The sequence below is a fragment of the Eubalaena glacialis genome, chromosome 2, assembly GCF_028564815.1.
Source record: "Eubalaena glacialis isolate mEubGla1 chromosome 2, mEubGla1.1.hap2.+ XY, whole genome shotgun sequence".
Taxonomy (NCBI): domain Eukaryota; kingdom Metazoa; phylum Chordata; class Mammalia; order Artiodactyla; family Balaenidae; genus Eubalaena; species Eubalaena glacialis.
Genome location: NC_083717.1, coordinates 128,246,525 through 128,268,574, shown reverse-complemented (window position 1 = coordinate 128,268,574; position 22,050 = coordinate 128,246,525). Strand labels below are relative to the sequence as shown.

The following is a 22,050-nucleotide window of genomic DNA, read 5'->3' as shown; positions in this document are numbered from 1 at the left end:
TTAAGAAATCAAGTCCTTTGTGTATTCTGAACATTTGTCAAGAGTTAAATGTTATTTGAGCACTGATAATTTATTAATTTTTATAATATTAATTATCAAACCCCATAAAATAAGATTACAGTATCAGATGCTAGAGAATAGGGACATGGAGGCAGTGAATTGAAGACTCTCTTTACATCACAAACCAAGATCTGTTTTTCTTAGTAACAACTGAACTTACTTCTTTTTGTATGTGTGTGGATTTTTTATTTTCTTTAATTAATTTTTATTGGAGTATAGTTCATTTACAATGTTGTGTTAGTGTCTGCTGTATAGCAAAGTGAATCAGTTATACATATACATATAGCCACTCTTTTTCAGATTCTTTTCCTATATAGGTCATTACAGAGTGGATACAGATATGAAGAAAGCAATTTTTTGTACATATTGTATAAATAAAAAGTAACACAAACAAGAATTTTCCAGTGACACTCTAAATAACAGCTAACTGCATACTTGTAAATCAGCCCAGTTTATGAAAGATGATTCAGTACATATGAAGCATTCAACTAATCATACTGCACACGTATATAGTTATCTACACCCCAGGAAAAATATAATACATAGTGCTTATTAGAATCTTTGGAAACAATCCAAGTCAATGCTGCAGAGAATTCTACAGTATTTATCTCTAAAAATATCTTCATAGAATCTCCGTTAGACCATAATCTGTACAATTCTTACTACTTACTGAATCTTATATCTGAAAGATTCCAAAGCATTTTTACACACATTATCCTGTTCAGGTTTCACAACTGCCATGAGGTTGGCAGTGAAGTTATTATTAGTCCCATTTCTAGATAAGGAAATACGGAGTCAGAGATGTTAGTTTATTTTTTTTAGGGCAAATTGTTGAAAGCAAAACAGAAATACAGGTCTCTCATTACCTTTAAGGAATATTGTTGAAAAAACAATATTCCATTTGGACCAGCTGTCATAGAAGAAGCACCTAGGCAAAATAGCACCACCTCTACAGGAAAAAACCTAAATTTCTACTCAACTGCTTAATTCAGTAGGCATTTTCCACCTTTAACCTTCTCATATAAAATTAGGCTTCATTAGCTTTAGTTAAAAGTAATTTATTTCAGAAACCCATAAAGATATTTAATGGCCTTCTCTTGAACTGCATTAAAATTACATTTAAAAAAAAATTACATTTTAATTTATAATGTATCAAATTTTCATTAAAATAGTGTTTGTATCCCAATTATAATAGTTTATAATCCCCTTTGCCCTTTATAATTCCATCAATCCTTGAAATTATGTCTCAAACCCTACTTCTTCCATAAAGCCTTCTCTAATAATTTCATCAAGCATTAATCTTCACCTTCTTAACAACTGTTAACATTTTATTTAACAGAGCATGAATTTAAGGTGCAATTTGATTGCATTCATTTTAATACAGCTAGCCTGTTTCAGATCTCTCTTGTACAACCTGCTTTCAATTACAGTTCTATATTGCTCTAACACAGCCAGATTTATTTAAAATGAGTCACAGTATTACTTCTATATGCATTTATAGCATTTTATCCAAAATTTGATCCAACTTGGAACATTATTATACATTGCCTTTTACTGTTTTCTAATTGTTTCTTGTCTTACACAGGACTCTATGGTATTTGAGGATCAGAGCTATATCATAATGATAATTTATATCATCTATACATAGCCCAATGCTAGGCACATTATAGGGGCTCAGGAATTATTCACTGGTTAGCTATTATGACAGCAAAGCATAGTGTAAATATCAGTGAAGTAGAGAGGTTGGAAAGCCTGGAATATTGTCAGAACTCTGCTACTAACTAGCTCAGTGATCTTGAACAAATCATTTAACTATTACTTCATATACAACATGAAGAGATTAAACTAAATAATCTGCAGATTTATCTCCCAAGCTCATATTGAATTAAAATAAGAATTGAAAAGAACAAAGTTGTGAAGTTTCACTTTTCCTAAAATAATGTTGAGAAAAACCAAGGCAAAATAGTTTAGAGATGCTACAGAGAAGAAAAATCACAGTTTATTGCCTTCCTTAAATAGGACATGAGTCACAGAATAATACATGGATTTTTCACATTTAGCATCATTAGTTCATCTTGGAAATGGTTTCTGTTCTGTATTTTGGAACCTAGATTCTTGACTTTTCATGCTCCATAGAGTCTGCAACTCTATCCCCAGGTACTGCCTAGGAAATTATTGTTCAAAGTCCCTCTGAGTAAACAATACAAAATGGAAGAAACAAAGACTATTATAGGTTCTCTTCTGGCCTGGATCATAGAAGACCCTGTTTTCTTTCCTGACAAAGTATTAAAATACATCAACCTATAGAGACATCCATTCCTAAAAATCTCAGATTAAAAATATCAAATATTTCTTTCATCATATCTAAGATGTATAGATTTAACAAAAATCCCGGTCATAATCCCAACAATTACCAAGCTGACTCTAAAATTTATATGGAAATTCAAAGGACCTAAAATACTCAAAACAATCTTGAAAAAGAACAAAATTGAAGGACGTCTGACTTTAAGACTTAAAACTACAGTAATCGAAACAGTGTAGTAAGGGCATGACGCTCAGTAAATAGATCAATGAAAGAGAATAGAGAGAACAGAAATAGATCCACACTTATAGTTTTTTGTTTTTCAGAAAGGTGCCAAAGCATCCAATCAGGAATGTCTTTTCAACAATGGTACTCAAATAACCCTGACTCCCACCAAACACCATCAAGGTGGATCATAAACCCAAACATAAAAATCATGACTTAGGAGTAGTCAAAAGTTTCTTAGATGGGTCATAGAACACAATAACCATTAAAGAAAAAATTGAAAAATTAAGCTTGATCAAAATTTAAAACTTCTCCTCATCAAAAGATACCATTAAGAAGATGAATAGGCAAGCCACAGATTGGGAGAAGATAATCACAAAGCATGTATCTGATAAGGACTAGTTTTTGGAACAGCACTGTCCAATATGCTAGTCATTAGCCAACGTAGCTATTTCAATTTAAACTAATTAAAATTAAATACAATTAAAAATACACTTCCTCATTTGCAGTAGCCACATTTCACAATAAATATATTGGACTATGCAGAAAATTCTATGCGACAGAACTGATCTATAATGTAAAAAAAACCCCAAAAACCCCACGATTCACAATAAAAAGACAACTCAATTGAAAAATAGATAAAATGTTTGAAAATATGTTTCATAAAAGTGAAGATAGGGACTTCCCTGGTGCCGCAGTGGTTAAGAATCCGCCTACCAATGCAGAGGACACGGGTTCGATCCCTGCTCCAGGAAGATCCCACATGCCGCGGAGCAACTAAGCCCATGTGCCGCAACTACTGAAGCTTGTGTGCCTAGAGCCTGTGCTCTGCGACAAGAGAAGCCACCACAATGAGAAGCCCATGCACTGCAACGAAGAGTAGCCCCCGCTCGCTGCAACTAGAGAAAGCCCGTGCACAGCAACAAAGACCCAACACAGGCAAAAAGTAAGAATTTTTTTAAATTTAAAAAAAAAATGTGACGATACATTAATAGCCAGTAAGTACATGAAAAAAGTACTCAACATTATTAGTCAACAGGGAAATTCAAATTAAAATTACAATGGTATATCAGTTACAACACACCACTAGAATGGTTAAAATTTAAAGGAATGACAAAACCAAATATTGACAAGGTTGTGGGGTAACTGGAACTTTCTTACATTACTGGTGGGAATTTAAAATGGCACAACCACTTTGGAAAATAGTCTGGCATTAGAAGACCTAAATATATAACTATCCTATGACCCAGCAGCTCCACTCCTAGGCATAAAATGAAAACATATTTCCCTCAAAGAATTGAATGCAAGTGTTCATAACAGCTTTATTCATAATAGCTCCAAATTGAAAATAGCCCAGATATACATAAATAGAAGAATGGATTTTTAAATTGTATATTTATAAATAACAAGCAATGAAGAGGAACAGACATGAAACAACATAGATAAATCTAAAAAACATTATGCTAGTGAAAGAAATCTTACACATGATTCCATTTATATCAAATTCTAGAACAGGCAAAAATAATCCATGATGGAGAAAAAATTAGAACAGTGATTCCAGAGGAGGTGAGGGCAGAGATTATTTGGAAAGGGGCATGAGGGAAATTTTCTGGAGGGATGGTAATGTCCCATATGTCATAGTGGTTTGGACTACCCATACCTACGTGTAAAAGGCAGTGAATATACACTTAAGATTTGCACATTTCATTACATGTAAATTTCACATTTTAAAAACTGTACTGAACTCTAGTTATTGGTACACATACTGAATGAAGTATTTAGGGAGAAGTATACTATTAACTGCAATTAACTTTAAAATGCATCAAAAAAATTAGGTGGGTTAATAGATGGATAGATAGATGAATAGATGGCTATGTGACAGAAAAAGTAGAGTAAAAAGTTAATAGTAAACCTAGGTGGTATGAATAGATTTCACTGTAAAATTATTTCACTCTAAAATTCTTTCACCTTTGCTATATGTTTGAATTTTTTAATAATAAAATGTTGGTGAGAAAAAAAAAGCTACCCCAGGCCTTCCAAAGGCAGAATTCCAGTGTTAAATCTCCAAAATAAAAAGACAAAAATATAATGTCAAAGTCATATTTTCTCTTGCTCTTTTCCACAGCTTCATCTTACAGGTCCCTGAGCTGCACTTCTCTATCTCATATGAGATAATTCCATCCCTTCAAGGATTCTGAGTGTTATCAAAAAAGAAACACTCAGGATCTTTGCAACTGCAATTTTTACTTAAAGCTCTGTTTTTATCTTCTGTGCTTTTATCTTCTGTGCAGGTTCTGATTTAGAGTTTCTAGATTTTGGTAATCCCACCCAACTCAAAATGGGGGGACTTCCCTGGCAGACCAGTGGTTAAGACTCCATGCTTCCATTTCAGGGGACAGGGGTTCCATCCCTGGTCAGGGAACTAAGACCCCACATGCTGCATGGTGAGGCCAAAAAAAAAGAATCAAATCAAAATGGGGATGAACACTGACTAGTAATATTATTTCCAAAAATCAAGTAGAAACAAGGAGTCAGGAATAAAAGAAAATGATTTAAAAAGAATGTAAGTAATGCTATTCTCCAATAAAAGAGTACAGTATAAAAAAGGTGGAGGGAGAGAAAATTTACAGTAGCGAAACCTGACAAACACTACCTCAGCCAGGTGATCAAGTCGACATCAACAGAGATAGGTCATGTTGATCCATATGTACCTGTTACATAATAAAGAACTTGACGGCCCTTTATCCCTGGTTCCTGAGAAGGAGACTCTAAATCCTTGGAATTTCCCACGTGATAGGGGTATCTTTTATTCATGAGCCCCTTGGACCATATCTGAGTTTATGCTAATAACTTAGGATGGAAGCTGGCCAGGCCAGAGAGACCAACTATGTGATTAGAGGGTTGGGGCTTTGAGCCAGGTGATATCAGCCCAGCCTGACCCCATCCATGGAGGGGAGGTACACTGGAGATTGAGTTCAATCACATGGTCAATGATTCAATCGATCATGCCTATGTAATGAAATCTCAATATAAATGCAGGACACCAAAGCTCAGAAGAGCTTCCTGGTTGGTGAGCACATTGATGTGCCAGGTGGGTGATGCACCCTGATTCCATGGGGAGAGAGCATGGAAACTCTGTGTTGGAGATCCTCCCAAACTCCCCTCTATGTGTCTCTTCACTTGGCTGGTCCTGATTTGTATCCTTTATAATAAAGCTGTAATCATAAACATACCTCTTTCCTGAGTTATGTGAGTTGTTTCAGTGAATTAGCAAACCTGCTAATTCAGGGGTTTGTGGGAACCCCTGAATTTGTAGCCATTTGATCAGAAGTGCAGGTGGGCAGGGAAACCCCAAACTGGCATCTGAAGCGTGGACAGTCTTGTTGACTGTGCCCTTAATCTGGAGTCTGTGCTAACTACAGGTGGTTAGCATCAGAATTATGTTGCAATATTACAGTACCCTTGATATGATGCGATGAAAATGGCATTATATCTCCATGGTCTTCCTCCCCAAAACCCACAACCCCAGTCTAATCATGAGCAAAACAGAGAAATCCCAGTTGAGGGACGTTCTATAAAATACCTAATCAGTACTCCTCAAAATTGGCAAGGTCATCAAAAGCAAGGAAAGTGTGAGAAACTGTCACAGCCAAGGAGACATGATGATTAAATTTAATGTAGTAGCCTAGATAGGATCCTGGAACAGAAAAAGGACAGTAGGTAAAAAACTTAAGAGACCTGAATAAAGTATGGACGTTAATTAATAATGATGTATCAATATTGGTTCATTAATTGTGACCAGTGTAACACATTAAGGTAAGATATTTATAATAAGAAAAAGTGAATGTGGGGTATGTGAAAACATTCTGTACAATCTTCACAACTTTCTGTAAACCTAAAATTATTCTAAAATAAAAATTTTATTTAAAAAAAACATGTAGAGGAAAAATCAAAATGGATATCTAAGGGCCTAGAACACAATACTACACTAAATAAATCAGTGGTTAGTGATAAGTTGCTGTTAACTGACAGAGTTTAGTTGCTACTACAAGCATCCAGGAATCTTAAGTCAATTCAACAATTTTTAAATGCAGTACTTATTGAGCTATCTTTCCAGTTAAGCATATCTAGCTGAACACATTTATTTGCTCTCACTAATGGGAAAAGGAAATATAAAATTTATAAACCCACAAGGACAAAGAAAATGGGAGAGAAGATAATAACCAACAAGTGATGTCAAAGTCTTAGAAGATAGAAAGCAGATAGAACAGAAGCAACGGACCCAGGAGGGCAGAGGCACTGCTGTTAAGTGCCTGCAGAGAAGCTTATTGTACTGGCAGAGCCAAAGAGAGCTTAAGACTTTGTGGCATCAGTTACCATGGAAAGCAAGAGTTAGGTATGAAACTGAAAATATAGGAATTTGTTGCAAGTCCGCACAACAAGCTGAAGATCCCTAGGTTTACTCGCTTAGGCCATCACTCTTTATCCTCCACCACCCCCTTGCAGAATACCAGAACTATTTTGTCAGAAGAAAATCAACAATAGACTGCACAGTCAGAAAGACCAGACACAGTGAAGGGTGATGGACTGGGGCTGGAAACAGCAGCAATGCTCCAGAGTTAATTTGTATGAGCTCATAGGAACTGCTAAATTTTCAGGAATTTTGTAAGCCGGTTGTTAAACACAGCCATTTAAAAAAATTAAATTATATAAGCTTATGACTAAATAAATTGTATCAAAAACAGACATAATATACACTCAAAGTATAACTTCCTAATTATTTTTCCTACATTTTACTATTTATACTCTTGAGATTATTTATATCTATTGTATCTGCATGACAGAAATACTATATAATGATGAACTACTGTGCATGTCTTCCCAACTCTGCATTCAGTGACATCATGTTAATAGCCTGAAATTGGACATGGTGGGAATATTTATACCACAGATATTGGGTTGTTACAAATCAGGGCTTTTTCTTCTTTCAGAGAGCTAGCTGCTATTATTTGCCAGCACATCACTGAGAAGGATTAAGCAAAAGTCTAATTGTGGGACCCATAATCACTTTTACCACCACTATCCCTGCTTCTAGAATGCTTGCAGGTATCCGTATACCTCTTTGAGGATTCTTTTGTGGAGAAATTAAAATCCTAAAAGAAAATATCTACAGATGCTGCTCTTTTGGAGTTTCAAAAAAAAAAAAAAAGAGCTTACTTGCTACCTAACCACCCTACGAAGTAGTCCACTCACATATATAAAGCTTCCAATCAACTCTCTAGGACCTTTTGCAAAAATAAAGAGACAACTTTGTATCACCTGGCAATTGAAGAAAGCCTCCAACCTTAAAAAACAAATAACAAAAAACAAACAAACAACCAAAAAAAACAGAAAAGAGTAACTCAGAAGAAATAGAGACAATGCAGGTAGCAGAAGAAAACTTTTCAAAGCAATAATTTACAGTCTCAGATTTAAAAGAGAATGTTACATCCATGAAAACAAGATGTATTTCTTAAGAACTATCAAAGAAGAGATCTCGGAAATTAGAAATTGGAGAGCCGAAATAAACAATTCAGTAGAATGGTTGAAAGCTAAAACTGAGGAAATTTCCCAGAATATTAGAACAGTGAGAAAAGGATGGGGGAAAAAAAAAGGGAGAAAGAGGTAAGAAAATTAATCTAAGAGCCCCAACTAATAGGAGTTCCAAAAGGGGAATAGAGAAAATTAAGGGGAAAATTTTATCAACGAACTATGCTTCAGTTAGAAGTCATTTGGTTGCAGTTGACAAAATAGCCAAGCAAAAACACCAAAAATAATAAAAGGGTTTAATTATCTCATATAACACGAAGTCCGGAGGTATGCTGTTCCACGTTTGGGGCTTTGACTCAATCAACTCTGCCATATCTCAGTATTTTGGCATTTTATCCTTAAGTTTGTTTCCTCTACATAGCAAGATGGCTATCACAATTTTAAAGTGACAAGTGCCCTTTCACAAGTACATCCAAAGCAGGGAAAAAGAGACAACACAATGAACCCTTTCCATGCATCTGACTCATATCAGAAAATAAAACCATCCCCTGAAACTCTCCTTCCCCCAGCAGACTTCTTTTATTTCACTAACCAGAAAAGCATTACATGGCCACGATTAGTTACAAAGTTAAACTGGAAAAACAAGTATCTGGCAAATGGGAATGGGATTACCATGGCTAGCTTTAACATTCATTAAGTATTTGTGCTCTGGGACTGGGCACATTGTCTGGATAAAATCAGAATTCTGTTAGCAAGGAATATCGGGAGAATGTCTGTTGACCAGGCAACTAAGAGTGTCTTCTATAATAATGCAAGGAAAATGTCAAGAACTGAAGGATACAGATTTCCAGACTGAAAGGATATATCAAAGGCCAACCACAGTGAAAGCATCACAAGACCAAAACAAAGACACATCTTCTAAACACTTCTTAAATGTACATTCAGAAGTTAGGAAATTAGAAGGACACTACACTTCTCAACAGAAACCAAAGAAATTAGAAGAAAATAAAGCAATTCAAAATTCTGAGATAAAAGCCATTTTCAAGCTAGTATTCTGTACCCAACTAAATTATCAAAGACTCTTTTTAGATATTCAAGGCTTCAAGAAGTTCACTTCCCATGTATCATTTCTTAGGACACTACTAGAGTAAGGATGTGCTTCAGCAAAACAAAGAAGTAAACCAAGAAAGTCATAGGATTCTAGAGGTATTGATAGCCAGCCTAGACAATTCCTAAACATGATTAAACAGAAAGAGGGTAGGGCCCAAGAAGGAGGTTTCCAGGAAGAAATAGAATTTATAGAGTGCCTAATGTGTTCAACCATCTTCCTAGAAAGAATTAGCAAAAATTTTTTTAAAACCTAAGAAATAAAAAAATGAAATATTAACCAACTCGTGGAAAAATAAAAGACTGTGCCAGAAAGAAAATATACTTAGGAAACACTATGGTATTTGAAATATCATATTATTTTAAACAAATTTTGAATTAACCAAAAATTTTAATATAACTAAATTGGGAGGATAGAAGGAGAGTATAGCTGTCAGTCAGATCCCAACAGGAAGTAGATGGTACCCTCAAATTAGGATAAACCAAAAGAGTGTGTTTACAAAGGGATTATTTACAAAGATGTGGGTAGTATGTAAGAGAATCACAGTATTGGACCTCCTAGGCCCAAAGGAGGAAGGAAGGGAGCAGTGGCCAAAACCCAAAAGAAGAAAGCTGTAAGGCCCCTTTGAATGAAACAATGACCTTTGTCACTGGGAGGGAGTTAGGGTAAAGTTAGGGTTAGCCTCTCTCACTTCCCTCCCTCCGACTTCCTATCTGCTCCCCACTGACCAAACCCAACAAGAAGCCAGAGAGTATGGGAGCCATAGATGTGACCCATACAGGTGAGATTCTTGGGACAGAGAGCAGGTGGATGGTGGAACTGGAGGGGCAAACAGGAGACATCTGGCACAGAGGTGAAATGTGATTGTGTGAAAGAGCTAAATCCTCATCTACCATAATAAGTCAGTTTTCAAAACTGATGAATCAAAAGATTGTAGTATATGGATATTATTTATCTGCACAAAAGCAAATACCACAAGAAATACTTGGTAATGAACATTCCCGAAGAAGGTACTATATGGAGAAAGGTACAGAAGTAGGAAAGTTCAAGGAGTAGTCAAAGAACAAGTAGCCCAGTTTGTTTATACCATAAGGAATCTGTAAAGGAAAAGTGGGAGATAAAACTGAAGTGACAGGTTGGGGTCATATCACAGCACTTCCAAATGCCAGACTGAGGATTCTGTATTTAAACAGTACTGAGCCTTAAGTAAGGGAGTGACATAATGAGAGCTGAGCTCCAAGTAAGATCGATCTGGCAGTGATAGGTAGGATTAATTAAAGTAACAAAAACCTAGAGAACATGATACTTAGTAGCTTCTATTTCATAGTCCCAGTTAGAGTTTTCAAGTACCTAATTTACAACAGTGGTAATGACAATAGAAAGGATGACATTACCCTAAAAGATATTTGGGAACAACATTGTAAGCAATTGTTTATTAAAGTGGGTATAGGAGGAGGATAGGGAAGAGTTAAAAATGACTAAAAAATGACTACAAGGATTTGAGCCTGGATAAACTGGAAAATCATAGTGCTATGAAAACCAGTGATGGCATTAGTCCAGGACAGGAGCAAGTCTGAGTAAATATTTATTTAACAAATATCCATTGAATACCCACCACACACCAAGCACTGTGGTAGGCAATGGGGAAACAGCAGTGAGCAAAATTTACAGAAGTTCCTACCCTCATGGAGCTTACATTCTGGTAGAGGAAGACAGACAGTGGATAAAACAAGTAAGTGCTCTGGAGGCTAGAGGTCCTAGGGAGAAATCCAAAGCAGGAATGTGGAACTGGGAGTTTGAGATGATTAATTTGCATTTAGTGATGAGTTTGAGATGGACCTGGGATATCCAGATGGAGATGCCCAGATAACTAAAACTCAAGAGAAGTTAGAGCTAGAGAAGTGAAATAGAGATTTTGGAGTTAGAAACAGGAGAGCCAGAACATGATCTAAGGGGTCAGCTTACTGTTCACAGGGTAATATCTTTTTGATTTAGCTACTACATTCCCCAGTATGAGCTCTGGTTTTGCAGATCGAAAGAAATTCTGTTTTGTCAGTGTCTCCAAAGCTGACTGTGTTTGGGACAACTAACGCATGCTAAAAAACAGACTGATGTAACGTCAGAATTTTAATTTTAAAATGAGAAACCACTTTCAGCTCAACTGTAGGGCTCACTTTATTTAGAAAAGTGTACGTAGGTAGCTAGAATATCTGACTCCTTCTTGCTTATCACAGAATCAGAGCTAGGAGAATTAGCTGAACAATGTCAAAGCTGTGATAGCCCCATGCACTCCTTAACCCCATAGAGAGACATCTGAGCGGAACAGTAATCCTTCTGCCTGGTGATCTGTCCACCATCTTCTCAGACAGAAGTAGAAACATGATGTCAAGCTTCTCCCCTTTGACTCTCTTCCTTCTAGGCACCTTACAGACTCTTCCCTGCATTCCCTTTTACTTAGAATAATACATAGTTCTTTTGGAACTAGGATACACTTAGATACTATTGTTATGATTTATGGAATCTTGTGGTTTGACAGGAATTAGAATGGCAATAGCTTCATCTCTAAAGTATTTAGAACCATCCAGGAACTTTTCCAGCGCTCACGGGTGGAAGCTATATGTCATAATATCCTGAGAGGACTCAAGAAAACACTTAGGAAAAACATCTTAACCTACAATCATGTTCTTCCCACCCCCTTCTACTCATTTTGGCATGTGACTTATGTCTTATGACTTATGATGTGAGAGGCTGAACTGAGAAGTGAATGAAAATGTGTTGATGTTGAAGATGTGTTACTCTATTTATTTTTTAGCACCTACTATGTGCCAGGCACTTTGCTAAATGCTAGGATATAATAGAGAGTACCTCATGGGGTTTGCAGTTTATTGAGGCAGGAAATACAAACCTTTGTCAAAGTTAATTCCTGTGAATCTGTCTTAGATGTCACATCACACCCCTGGCCCCCACAATGTCAGGACTCATCACGAAAACAATGAAGTTTTCTAAGATTCTACAAGCCAGATCTATCTCTACTGTTACCTCAACAAGGCCATGGGTATTGAGGGGGAGTGGGTGCCCCGGTCATAATAACAGCTACTGACAACAAATAATATATGCAGAAAAGAACAGGTGGAATCATGAGCCTGTATAGGCAAGAAAAGAGAGCCAAAAACAGAACCATGAAAAATGGTTCTAGGAGACGAGCAAGAAGAAATGAAGCCAGCAAAGGAAATGGGAATAGTTTGAAGAGAAATAGGAAAAGCAGATGACACTATGCCACAGAAAGCAAGGAAGAAGGGAGGAATGAGCATTGGATTCGGAAACAAAGAAGTCATTGGTCATCTTTAAGAGGGTAATTTCAATGAGATGGTGGGGTTTGAAGCCAGAAAAGAAGATGATAATGAGTGGGTGTGTGGTAGAGAAGCAGCAACAACACATGTCTCCTAGAAGAGCAAGAAACTAGCCCGTCTCCGTCTCTCCTCAAATAACCTGAGCTAAGGAGGGGAAAAGGCCCTCCTCATCCAGGAAGGCCATCTCTTCCATATTATAGAGTGACCAACTCTTCCAGTGTGCTCAGATTCTCCCAGATTTAGCACCAAAAGTCCCACATGTGGGGCCAGTCCTAGGTAAACTGGTACTGTTGGCACCTGATATTCATATGGGTATGACACTTTATTTTGGTGAAGTTTTAGATACCTGCTGGTAATCATCGTTTTAAACAATTTTACTGTGGTATAATTTACATACCATAAAATTCACCAGTTTTGGTGATCATTTAAAGCAAGACTCAACCCAAGCTGTACATTAAAATCACTGGGGAGCTTTTAATGAATACCAGTGACAAACTCTCACTCCCAGGGATGCCCAGGTGTTGTTACTTTTTGAAAGCAAACCCAGTTAGGGTCTTCCCTGGTGGCACAGTGGTTAAGAATCCGCCTGCCAATGCAGGGGACACGGGTTCGAGCCCTGGTCCCGGAAGATCTCACATGCCATGGAGCAACTAAGCCCATGCACCACAACTACTGAGCCTGTGCTCTAGAGCCCGCGAGCCACAACTACTGAGCCCGCATGACACAACTACTGAAACCCGCACACCTAGACCCCGTGCTCCACAACAAGAGAAGCCACAGCAATGAGAAGCCCATGCACCACAACTAAGAGTAGCCCCTGCTCACCACAACTAGAGAAAGCCCATGCGCAGCAACGAAGACCCAACGCAGCCAAAAACAAATAAAATAAAGTAAAATAAAATAAAATAAAAGCAAACCTAGTTAATTCTAATGTGCATCCAGGATAAAGAACAACACGCAATATCAATGCTCTTCTAACTTTTCAAGAAGGAGAAATGAAGTAAGCACTCAAATGGATATGATAATGTAGGCTTCTTAAACTGAGTAAATATTTGAAAAGAGTGGGGAAAAAAAGAGTATTTCAAGTATTTTTTATTTTGAATTCTAGTGCCAAATTCTAGAACTTAGATGAATTTTTCCTTTCATTAAAATGCAGTATAGTAATTATCTTGCTAGGAAAATTATAATGTATGTCCACATTTTGCATGAAATCCTGCTTCTGATTACACAACAGTCCTACAAATAAGAAAGTATAATTTTTAATTTTATACAGATGAATACATGTTTCCTTTGAATGTGTAAAAGGGAATGTTTCAAAATTCAAATCTTCAGTCAGCATTCCAACAGCTTTTACATGCTAAAACGTCATTGATTTCTGTGTAAAAGGGGATTGTCTTTTCTATAACAGTATTATTCTCTGATTCCAAATCAATTAAAGATACCCTGCTATATCCACAAAAGACTCCCTAACAACTCAATGCTAATTCCTAAAAATGTTCCAGTTTTTTAAAATTTTATTCACTAAGACACTGGACTGATTCATATTGAACAGGACTGGCATCCAAAAAAAGTACATTACTTGAAATTATTTATTGTATATGCTCATTACTAGCTATGAGTGAAAAAGATCCTATATAAAAGCTACTTTTTGATTAATAGTAATACAGTGATTATGAGTCAGTTCACAATTTCAGTGAGCAAGAAATATAACTTTATTTTCCTACAACTTAAATTAGTTTCTATCTCAAACCCTAATTCCGCCTGTATGGAGCATGGCATAGGCTCTATTCTTGCCTGTCTCAAATAGTCATGGGGTATACCCTCTCCTTGGGGCTTTGTCCAAAAGGCAAGGCCCAAGACCTTCAATGTGAGACCCACCAACATCTATTTTTCCATTTCTTCCTTTCTGTCGCTACTCTTCCAAGGCACCCTGATGAAGGGCATCTACGAAAAACCCAGAGCTAACATCTTACTTAATAGTGAAAGACAGAACGCTTTTTCCCTAAGACCAGGAGAAAGACAAAGATGTCCACTCCCACCAGTTCTACTCAACATTGTCCTGGGGGTTCTAGCCAGGGCAAGTAGCCAAGTAAATGAAAAATCATCCAGATTGGAAAGTAAAAAGCAAAACTATCTCTATTTGCAGACGATCTGATCTCATACATAGGAAATCCTAATGAATCTACTAAGAACTGCTAGAGCTGATAAAACAATTCATAAGATTGCAGGATACAATAATCAGTTGTATTTCTCCACACTAGCAATAAACAACCCCAAAATGATAATCATCAGACAAATGCAAATCAAAACCACAATGAGATATCACCTCACACCTGTCAGAATGGTTATCACCAAAAAGACCACAAATATTCAATAATACAAGGTGGCAAAGATGTGGAGAAAAGGGAACCCTTGTACACTGCTGGTGGGAATATAAATTGGTGCAGCCACTGTGGAAAACAGTATGGAGGTTCCTCAAAAAACTAAAAATAGAACTACCATATGACCCAGCAATTCCACTCCTGGGTATACATCTGAAGAAAACAAAAGCACTGATTCAAAAAGATACATACACCCCGATGTTTATAGCAGCATTATTTACAATAGGCAAGATATGGAAGCAACCTAAATGTCCATCAACAGATGAATGGATAAAGAAGATGTGGTACACACACACACACACACACACACACACATATATATACATACATACATATAATGAATTACTACTCAGCCAGAAAAAAGAATGAAATTTTGAATAAACTCATAGAAATGGAAAGTAAGTTAGTGGTTGCCTAACTTTGGGGGGTTTGGATAGAAATTGGGAATGACTGCTAATGGTTATGAGGTTTCTTTTGGGGTAATGAAAATGTTCTAAAACTGATTGTGGTGATGGACGCATTACTCTCTGAATATACTAAAAACCATTGAATTCTATAGTTTAAATTGGTAAACTGTACAGTATGTGAATTGTGTCTCAATAAAGCTATTTAAAAAGTAAGCGGTTGGGCTTCCCTGGTGGCGCAGTGGTTGAGATACTGCCTGCTAATGCAGGGGACACGAGTTCGAGCCCTGGTCTGGGAAGATCCCACATGCCGCGGAGCAACTAGGCCCGTGAGCCACAAATACTGAGCCTGCGCGTCTGGAGCCTGTGCTCCGCAACAAGAGAGGCCGCGACAGTGAGAGGCCCGCGCACCATGATGAAGAGTGGCCCCCGCTTGCCACAACTAGAGAAAGCCCTCGCACAGAAACGAAGACCCAACACAGCCAAAAATAATTAATTAATTAATTAATTAATTAATTCAAATGTTAAAAAAAAATGTAAGAGGAATAAATGACAAAGCCATGATACTGAGTAAATTGACAAATTCATGGAAGCTAATCAAAAAAAAAAAAAAGTAAGCGGTTGATTGAGGATATTTAAAAAAAAAAAAAGAAGTAAGCGGTTGATTGAGGATATTTCTGGAAATAAGAATAAAAAGTGATAGATTTAAAGTAAGCAACACTATATATATTTCTTATCTCTAAAATTTTTCAGTATATTTGAATACACTGGACCAAAGGTCTAAAACTCTAGACTGTAATCACCAGATAACAACAAACTTCACATGAGACAAAAAAGAAGTCATTTCACACCTATGCTTAAGATTCTGCCATAGATTGAATCTCTGCTTAAGATTCTGCCATACATTGAATCTCATTGATTCTAAGGAGAAAATGTGTTTACATTTTGATAGCTAGCTTATAAGATGGTTGCCACAATTCCAAACCTCCCAACCCGACATGGCAATGTGCAGCAGAAAAAGAGGGTGCTTCATCCTGTGTGCCTCTTTTTAAGAGTAAGGAAACCTTTCCCAGGTTGCAGATTTCCCCTCATTCCTCATTGGTCAGAATTATGTCTCATGCTCCTTCCTAAATCAGACTTTGTGCGGGTGTGGGAGGGGATTGTTATAATTGACTCAGATCAGTCAGGATTTACCTGTGTCAAGAGGATGAGGAGTAGATACCAAAACAAAATCAGGACTCTGCTGGCAAGGAAGAAGGGGGAAGGGATGTTGGGTGGGCACCAGTAGACCCTCCTATACACCAAAGACAAAAGAGAAACATGAAATAAAAACTTCATTGCACCTTCTTCAGCTCAGAACAATGTATGTGCCCTTCATTCTGTGCCAAGTCAAAATAAAGCAAGAATTTTATGGTCTCCTGGAGCTATTGGGTTTCTCCAGGGATTTTTTCCCCCTCAAAAAGCAGCCTTTACTTACTGGAAAAGGGGTTCCACGGCACACATTTTAGGAAGTCATCAGAAACTTATTTCCAAGTCTTTGCTAGCACATTATTAGCAAAAGCCAATAATGTTCCCTACCAGTGGTCCTTCACCATACAATTTTGGATGAATGCATAGTTATAGAACACTATCAGTTTCTTACTACTTGGGATTAGTATCATTCAGTTACTTAACAAATGTTTATTAAGCACAGCTAACCCGGTGCCATACTAATGATGATTAACATCTACTGAATGCCTACTACATGCCAGGTACTGTAGCTATTACTACAGTTTTTATTCCACAGATGAGTGAGTTGTCAAATGGTTAAGTATCTTGCCAGAGAACACAAAAATAAGTAAGGCATGAATCACTATTTTACAGACAACAAAGGAAACTGAGACTTACAACAAGCCATTTGTCTGAGGATAAGTAACATAGGAGAGGAGCTGGCAGAATCAGGACTCGAACCAGGAGAGTCTAATTGCAAAGCTGGTGCTAATAAACTGCTGCACTGTATATTCATGGAGGATATTTTGTCTTAAAAGATGTAAATAAGTGTAGTTCATGCTCACCCAGTTAGACAATGGCTTTCCAAATAATATATTCAAAAATCCATACTGATTTTTGTAAAACAGCTTCAAGAGAATGTCTTGATTATTCCAGACGCCACTCAAGTCTCAAACTTCCATCTCAGATTTCTACTGCAAAGGTGGCTGTTCTGAGCCATTTATTTGTAACACACAGTTTACCAGATTTGTTTCTAATAACGGGCACCAGTTAGGCTTACTGGATTTAAAGACAAAAACTCTGCCTACTTATACATGCTGTATGTCAATAATATCTCAATAAAACTTGGGGGGGAAAGAACTCTGCCTGATCCGTCAATATTATAGTTCAACTCTGCCAAGCAGGTGGTCAATTTAAAAGGATGATGGAATGTATTAAGGAGAATCAGGATCAGATTGTTGGAACACCAACTGTGTGTCAGAAAGGATCGACCAGTTTAACTAGATTTCTCATCCCTCACCAAGTCACTCCATAGTCAATAAGAGGAGATTGTCCTGTCTAATTATCAATGGCACTCTGACTTCCATTCTACTTGCTGACATCCCGTCAGAGTCTCCTTCCTCCAGGATGTCTTCCCAGATCCCTCTCATCAGAGTCGACTGGTGTTAAAACAATTTGTTATCTTTTTCTTCCTGTTGTGAGCTGAACTGTGTCTCCCCAAAATTCATATGTTGAAGCCCTAACTCCCAGTACCTCAGAATGTGACTGTATTTAGAGATAGGGCCTTTAAAGTGTGACTAAGTTAAAATGAGGCCATTAGGGTGGGTCCTAATCCAACCTGACTGGTGTCCTTATAAGAAGAGAAAATTTGGACACACAAAGAGATGAGCACACACAGAAGAAAGACCATGTGAGGACACGGGAAGAAGGCCACCATCTGCAAGGCAAGGAGAGGTATCAGAAGAAACCAAGCCTGCTAACACCTTGATCTTAGACTTCTAGCCCACAGAACTGTGAGAAAATAAGTATTCTGTTGTTTAAGCCACCCCATCTGTGGGATTTTGTTATGGCAGCCCTAGCACACTAATATACTTCCCCATCTTATGAGACCCTCTGAAGGAGAGTCCATGTCATATTCAACTTTGTATTTTTCACAAAGCCTTGACCATTAAAGGCACTTTTAAAATGTTAATCTCTTTATTATTACTGTTTTAAAATTTGCTTCAAATATCCTCATCCAAATGTAGATGCTGAGGCCCTGCAAGACCAATAAATAACAACGTAACACTCAATTACAAAAAATTTATGTAATATTCTGCTACGTGCTAGGTGTTTGATATACAAAGAGGAATAAGACTATTCCTACCCTCAAGGAATTTATTTCCAGTATTCTAGAAAGACATGTAAATGAATAATTGGAATTGTGCTTGACTAATTCCAGTGACAGGGTTAGGGAATGAGGAAGTCATGCCTTAGCAGATATTTGAAGGCTACTTTGCTCATAAAACTGTCTTCACTTGTTTATTTCATGAGAGAAGCATGCATCTTATTTCTATGTGTATAGATGAGTCAGTGGGGCACACCAGCCTGTTCTGCTATAGATCTTGCCACATCCAAATTAATCTGACAACGATGGTTCCACTAAAAGCAGTCCCTCTAGAACCACCTGGTAACAAGCGTTTATTTCATGAGGATAAGAATGATTCTTTTCTAGCCACCACAACTGCTCAAGTGTTGTCCCCTAGTGTCTTTATATCCACCCTTACAACATAGAAGCAAGCTCAATTTAAACAGACAACTGCCTTGCTGGTTCAAGGTTTTGTTAGCTCAGCAGGAAGGGATGTTATGAATGCCAGAGATTCTTCGATGTTGTCGCTTTTGTTCTTTTTTGGTGAAGGAATGGTTAGGCCAGAGTAGTTGTCCGAATAGAGAACCTTTGTTGAAGCCTTTATAATTTGCTGCTATCTAAATAGTACATTTTAATCATCTAGAAAATGAGAGGGTTGAACAAGATCATCTCAAATGTCCCTTTCTGTTTTAAAATTCTTTGATTCTGTAATCAATAGCCTGATTTTTTAAATGTGAAAAAGCCTCAAGAAACCTTAGGAACTTGGTGGTGGCAGCGCAGGGATGGCGGCGGGGACGGGGGCTCCGGGAGGCGGCGGCCCCGGCATGGACGCTCGGCTGGACCAGGAGACGGCCCGGTGGCTGCGATGGGACAAGAATCCTTTAACTTTGGAGTCAGTGAAACAACTAATTGCAGAAGGTAATAAAGAAGAACTACAAAAATGTTTTGGGGCTCGAATGGAGTTTGGGACAGCTGGCCTCCGAGGTGCTATGGGAGCAGGAATTTCTCGTATGAATGACTTGACCATCATCCAGACTACACAGGGATTTTGTAGATACCTGGAAAAACAATTCAGTGACCTTAAGCAAAGAGGTGTTGTGATCAGCTATGATGCTCGAGCCCATCCAGCAAGTGGAGGCAGCAGCAGAAGATTCGCCCGACTTGCTGCAACTACGTTTATCAGCCAGGGGATTCCTGTGTACCTCTTTTCTGATATAACCCCAACCCCCTTTGTGCCCTACACAGTATCACATTTGAAACTTTGTGCTGGAATCATGATAACTGCCTCTCACAATCCAAAGCAGGATAATGGTTACAAGGTCTATTGGGATAACGGGGCTCAGATCATCTCTCCTCATGATAAAGGGATTTCCCAGGCTGTTGAAGAAAATCTAGAGCCATGGCCTCAAGCTTGGGACGATTCTGTAATCAATGGCAGTCCACTCTTTCATGACCCAAGTGCTTCCATCAATAAGGACTACTTTGAAGACCTTAAAAAATACTGTTTTCACAGGGCTGTGAACAGGGAGACCAAGGTGAAGTTTGTGCACACCTCCGTCCATGACGTGGGTCACAGCTTCGTGCAGTCGGCTTTCAAGGCTTTTGACTTTGTTCCTCCCGAGGCTGTTCCCGAACAGAAGGATCCCGATCCTGAGTTCCCAACAGTGAAATACCCAAATCCTGAAGAGGGTAAAGGTGTCTTGACTTTGTCTTTTGCTTTGGCTGATAAAACCACGGCCAAAATCGTTTTAGCAAACGACCCAGATGCTGACAGACTTGCTGTGGCAGAAAAGCAAGACAGTGGTGAATGGAGCGTGTTTTCAGGCAACGAGTTGGGGGCCCTCTTGGGCTGGTGGCTCTTTACTTCTTGGAAAGAAAAGAACCAAGATCACAGCGCCCTCAAAGACACATATATGTTGTCCAGCACCGTCTCCTCCAAAATCCTGCAGGCCATTGCCTTAAAGGAGGGCTTTCACTTCGAGGAAACATTAACTGGCTTTAAGTGGATGGGAAACCGAGCCAAACAGCTAATAGACCAGGGGGAAAATGTCTTATTTGCTTTTGAAGAAGCTATTGGATATATGTGCTGCCCTTTAGTTCTGGACAAAGATGGAGTCAGTGCCGCCGTCATAAGTGCAGAGTTGGCCAGCTTTCTAGCAACCAAGAATTTGTCTTTGTCTCAGCAGCTAAAGGCCATCTATGTTGAGTATGGCTACCATATCACCAAAGCTTCGTATTTTATCTGCCACGATCAAGGCACTATTAAAAAATTATTTGAAAACCTTAGAAACTACGATGGGAAGAATAATTATCCAAAAACTTGCGGCAGATTTGAAATTTCTGGCATTAGGGACCTTACAACTGGCTATGATGATAGCCAACCCGATAAAAAAGCTGTTCTCCCTACTAGTAAAAGCAGCCAAATGATCACCTTTACCTTTGCTAATGGAGGCGTGGCCACCATTCGGACCAGTGGGACAGAGCCCAAAATCAAGTACTATTCGGAACTGCGCGCCCCCCCTGGAAATAGTGATCCCGAGCAGCTGAAGAAAGAACTAAATGAACTAGTCAGTGCTATTGAAGAACATTTTTTCCAGCCACAAAAGTATAACCTGCAGCCAAAAGGAGAGTAAACTATCCCAGCCTTGGGCATAATTACATTTCCCTACAATTAAGCTGAACTTGATTTCTTAAGCAATATTTTTGTGGGCCAAATAATTTAAACTATTGCTACAAGTATTCATATTTTTTTAATAGACGTACATTCCTCCTTGTTTTATATTTGAACTTTAAGCGTAATAAAGAAAGATGGCCAAATCTAACAAACCAACATTCCTGTTAAAAGGTTGAGCATCATCCGAATTTAAAAAATGAAGATTTTAAAAATAACTAACCTTCAAAAATATATTGTAATTAATATGCTTTCATTAGAATAAATACCAAATATGTTTCTTCTCTAAAATTCATTTTATGTGTAAGTAAAACAGCCAGAAAGCCTATACATATTACTAAATTCTGGGCTGTCCTATGTAAAAGATAGCCACTTCTACATATATGTATATTTACATTTCTATCAATTGCTTATAAAGTAAAATAGATGAACAGATCAAATGTTGTGTTTAGGGAAAATACAATTCACAGGAACCTATAAAGTAGAGCAAAAGACACTTTAAAAAGATAGTTTTTTGATCTAAAACTTTAATTCTAATAATGCACCATTATACGTTGTGTATGTGCTAGGAAAAAACAGCTTAACCATCTTTGTTCAGTGTGTTAACATTCACTTTATCTCTTTAAATCTTGAATGAAACAATTGGTTATTTGAAACTTGCAAAGTAGATTATTGTAGTTTTT

General features: G+C 37.8%; 1 protein-coding gene across 1 annotated transcript; it reads left to right on the top strand.

Annotated features, from left to right (window-relative positions):
• Positions 1-19,453: 19,453 nt before the first annotated feature.
• On the top strand, positions 19,454-21,849 carry LOC133084336 (phosphopentomutase-like). Its single transcript, XM_061180760.1, has one exon. It carries the CDS (start codon positions 19,479-19,481, stop codon positions 21,327-21,329), a length of 1,851 nt encoding a protein of 616 aa, XP_061036743.1. The 5' UTR covers positions 19,454-19,478; the 3' UTR covers positions 21,330-21,849.
• The last annotated feature ends 201 nt before the right edge of the window (positions 21,850-22,050 follow it).

What these genes read in the sequence shown, in the direction of transcription:
- LOC133084336 (XM_061180760.1), top strand. Translation starts at nt 19,479, where the DNA reads ATGGCGGCGGGGACGGGGGCTCCGGGAGGCGGCGGCCCCGGCATGGAC.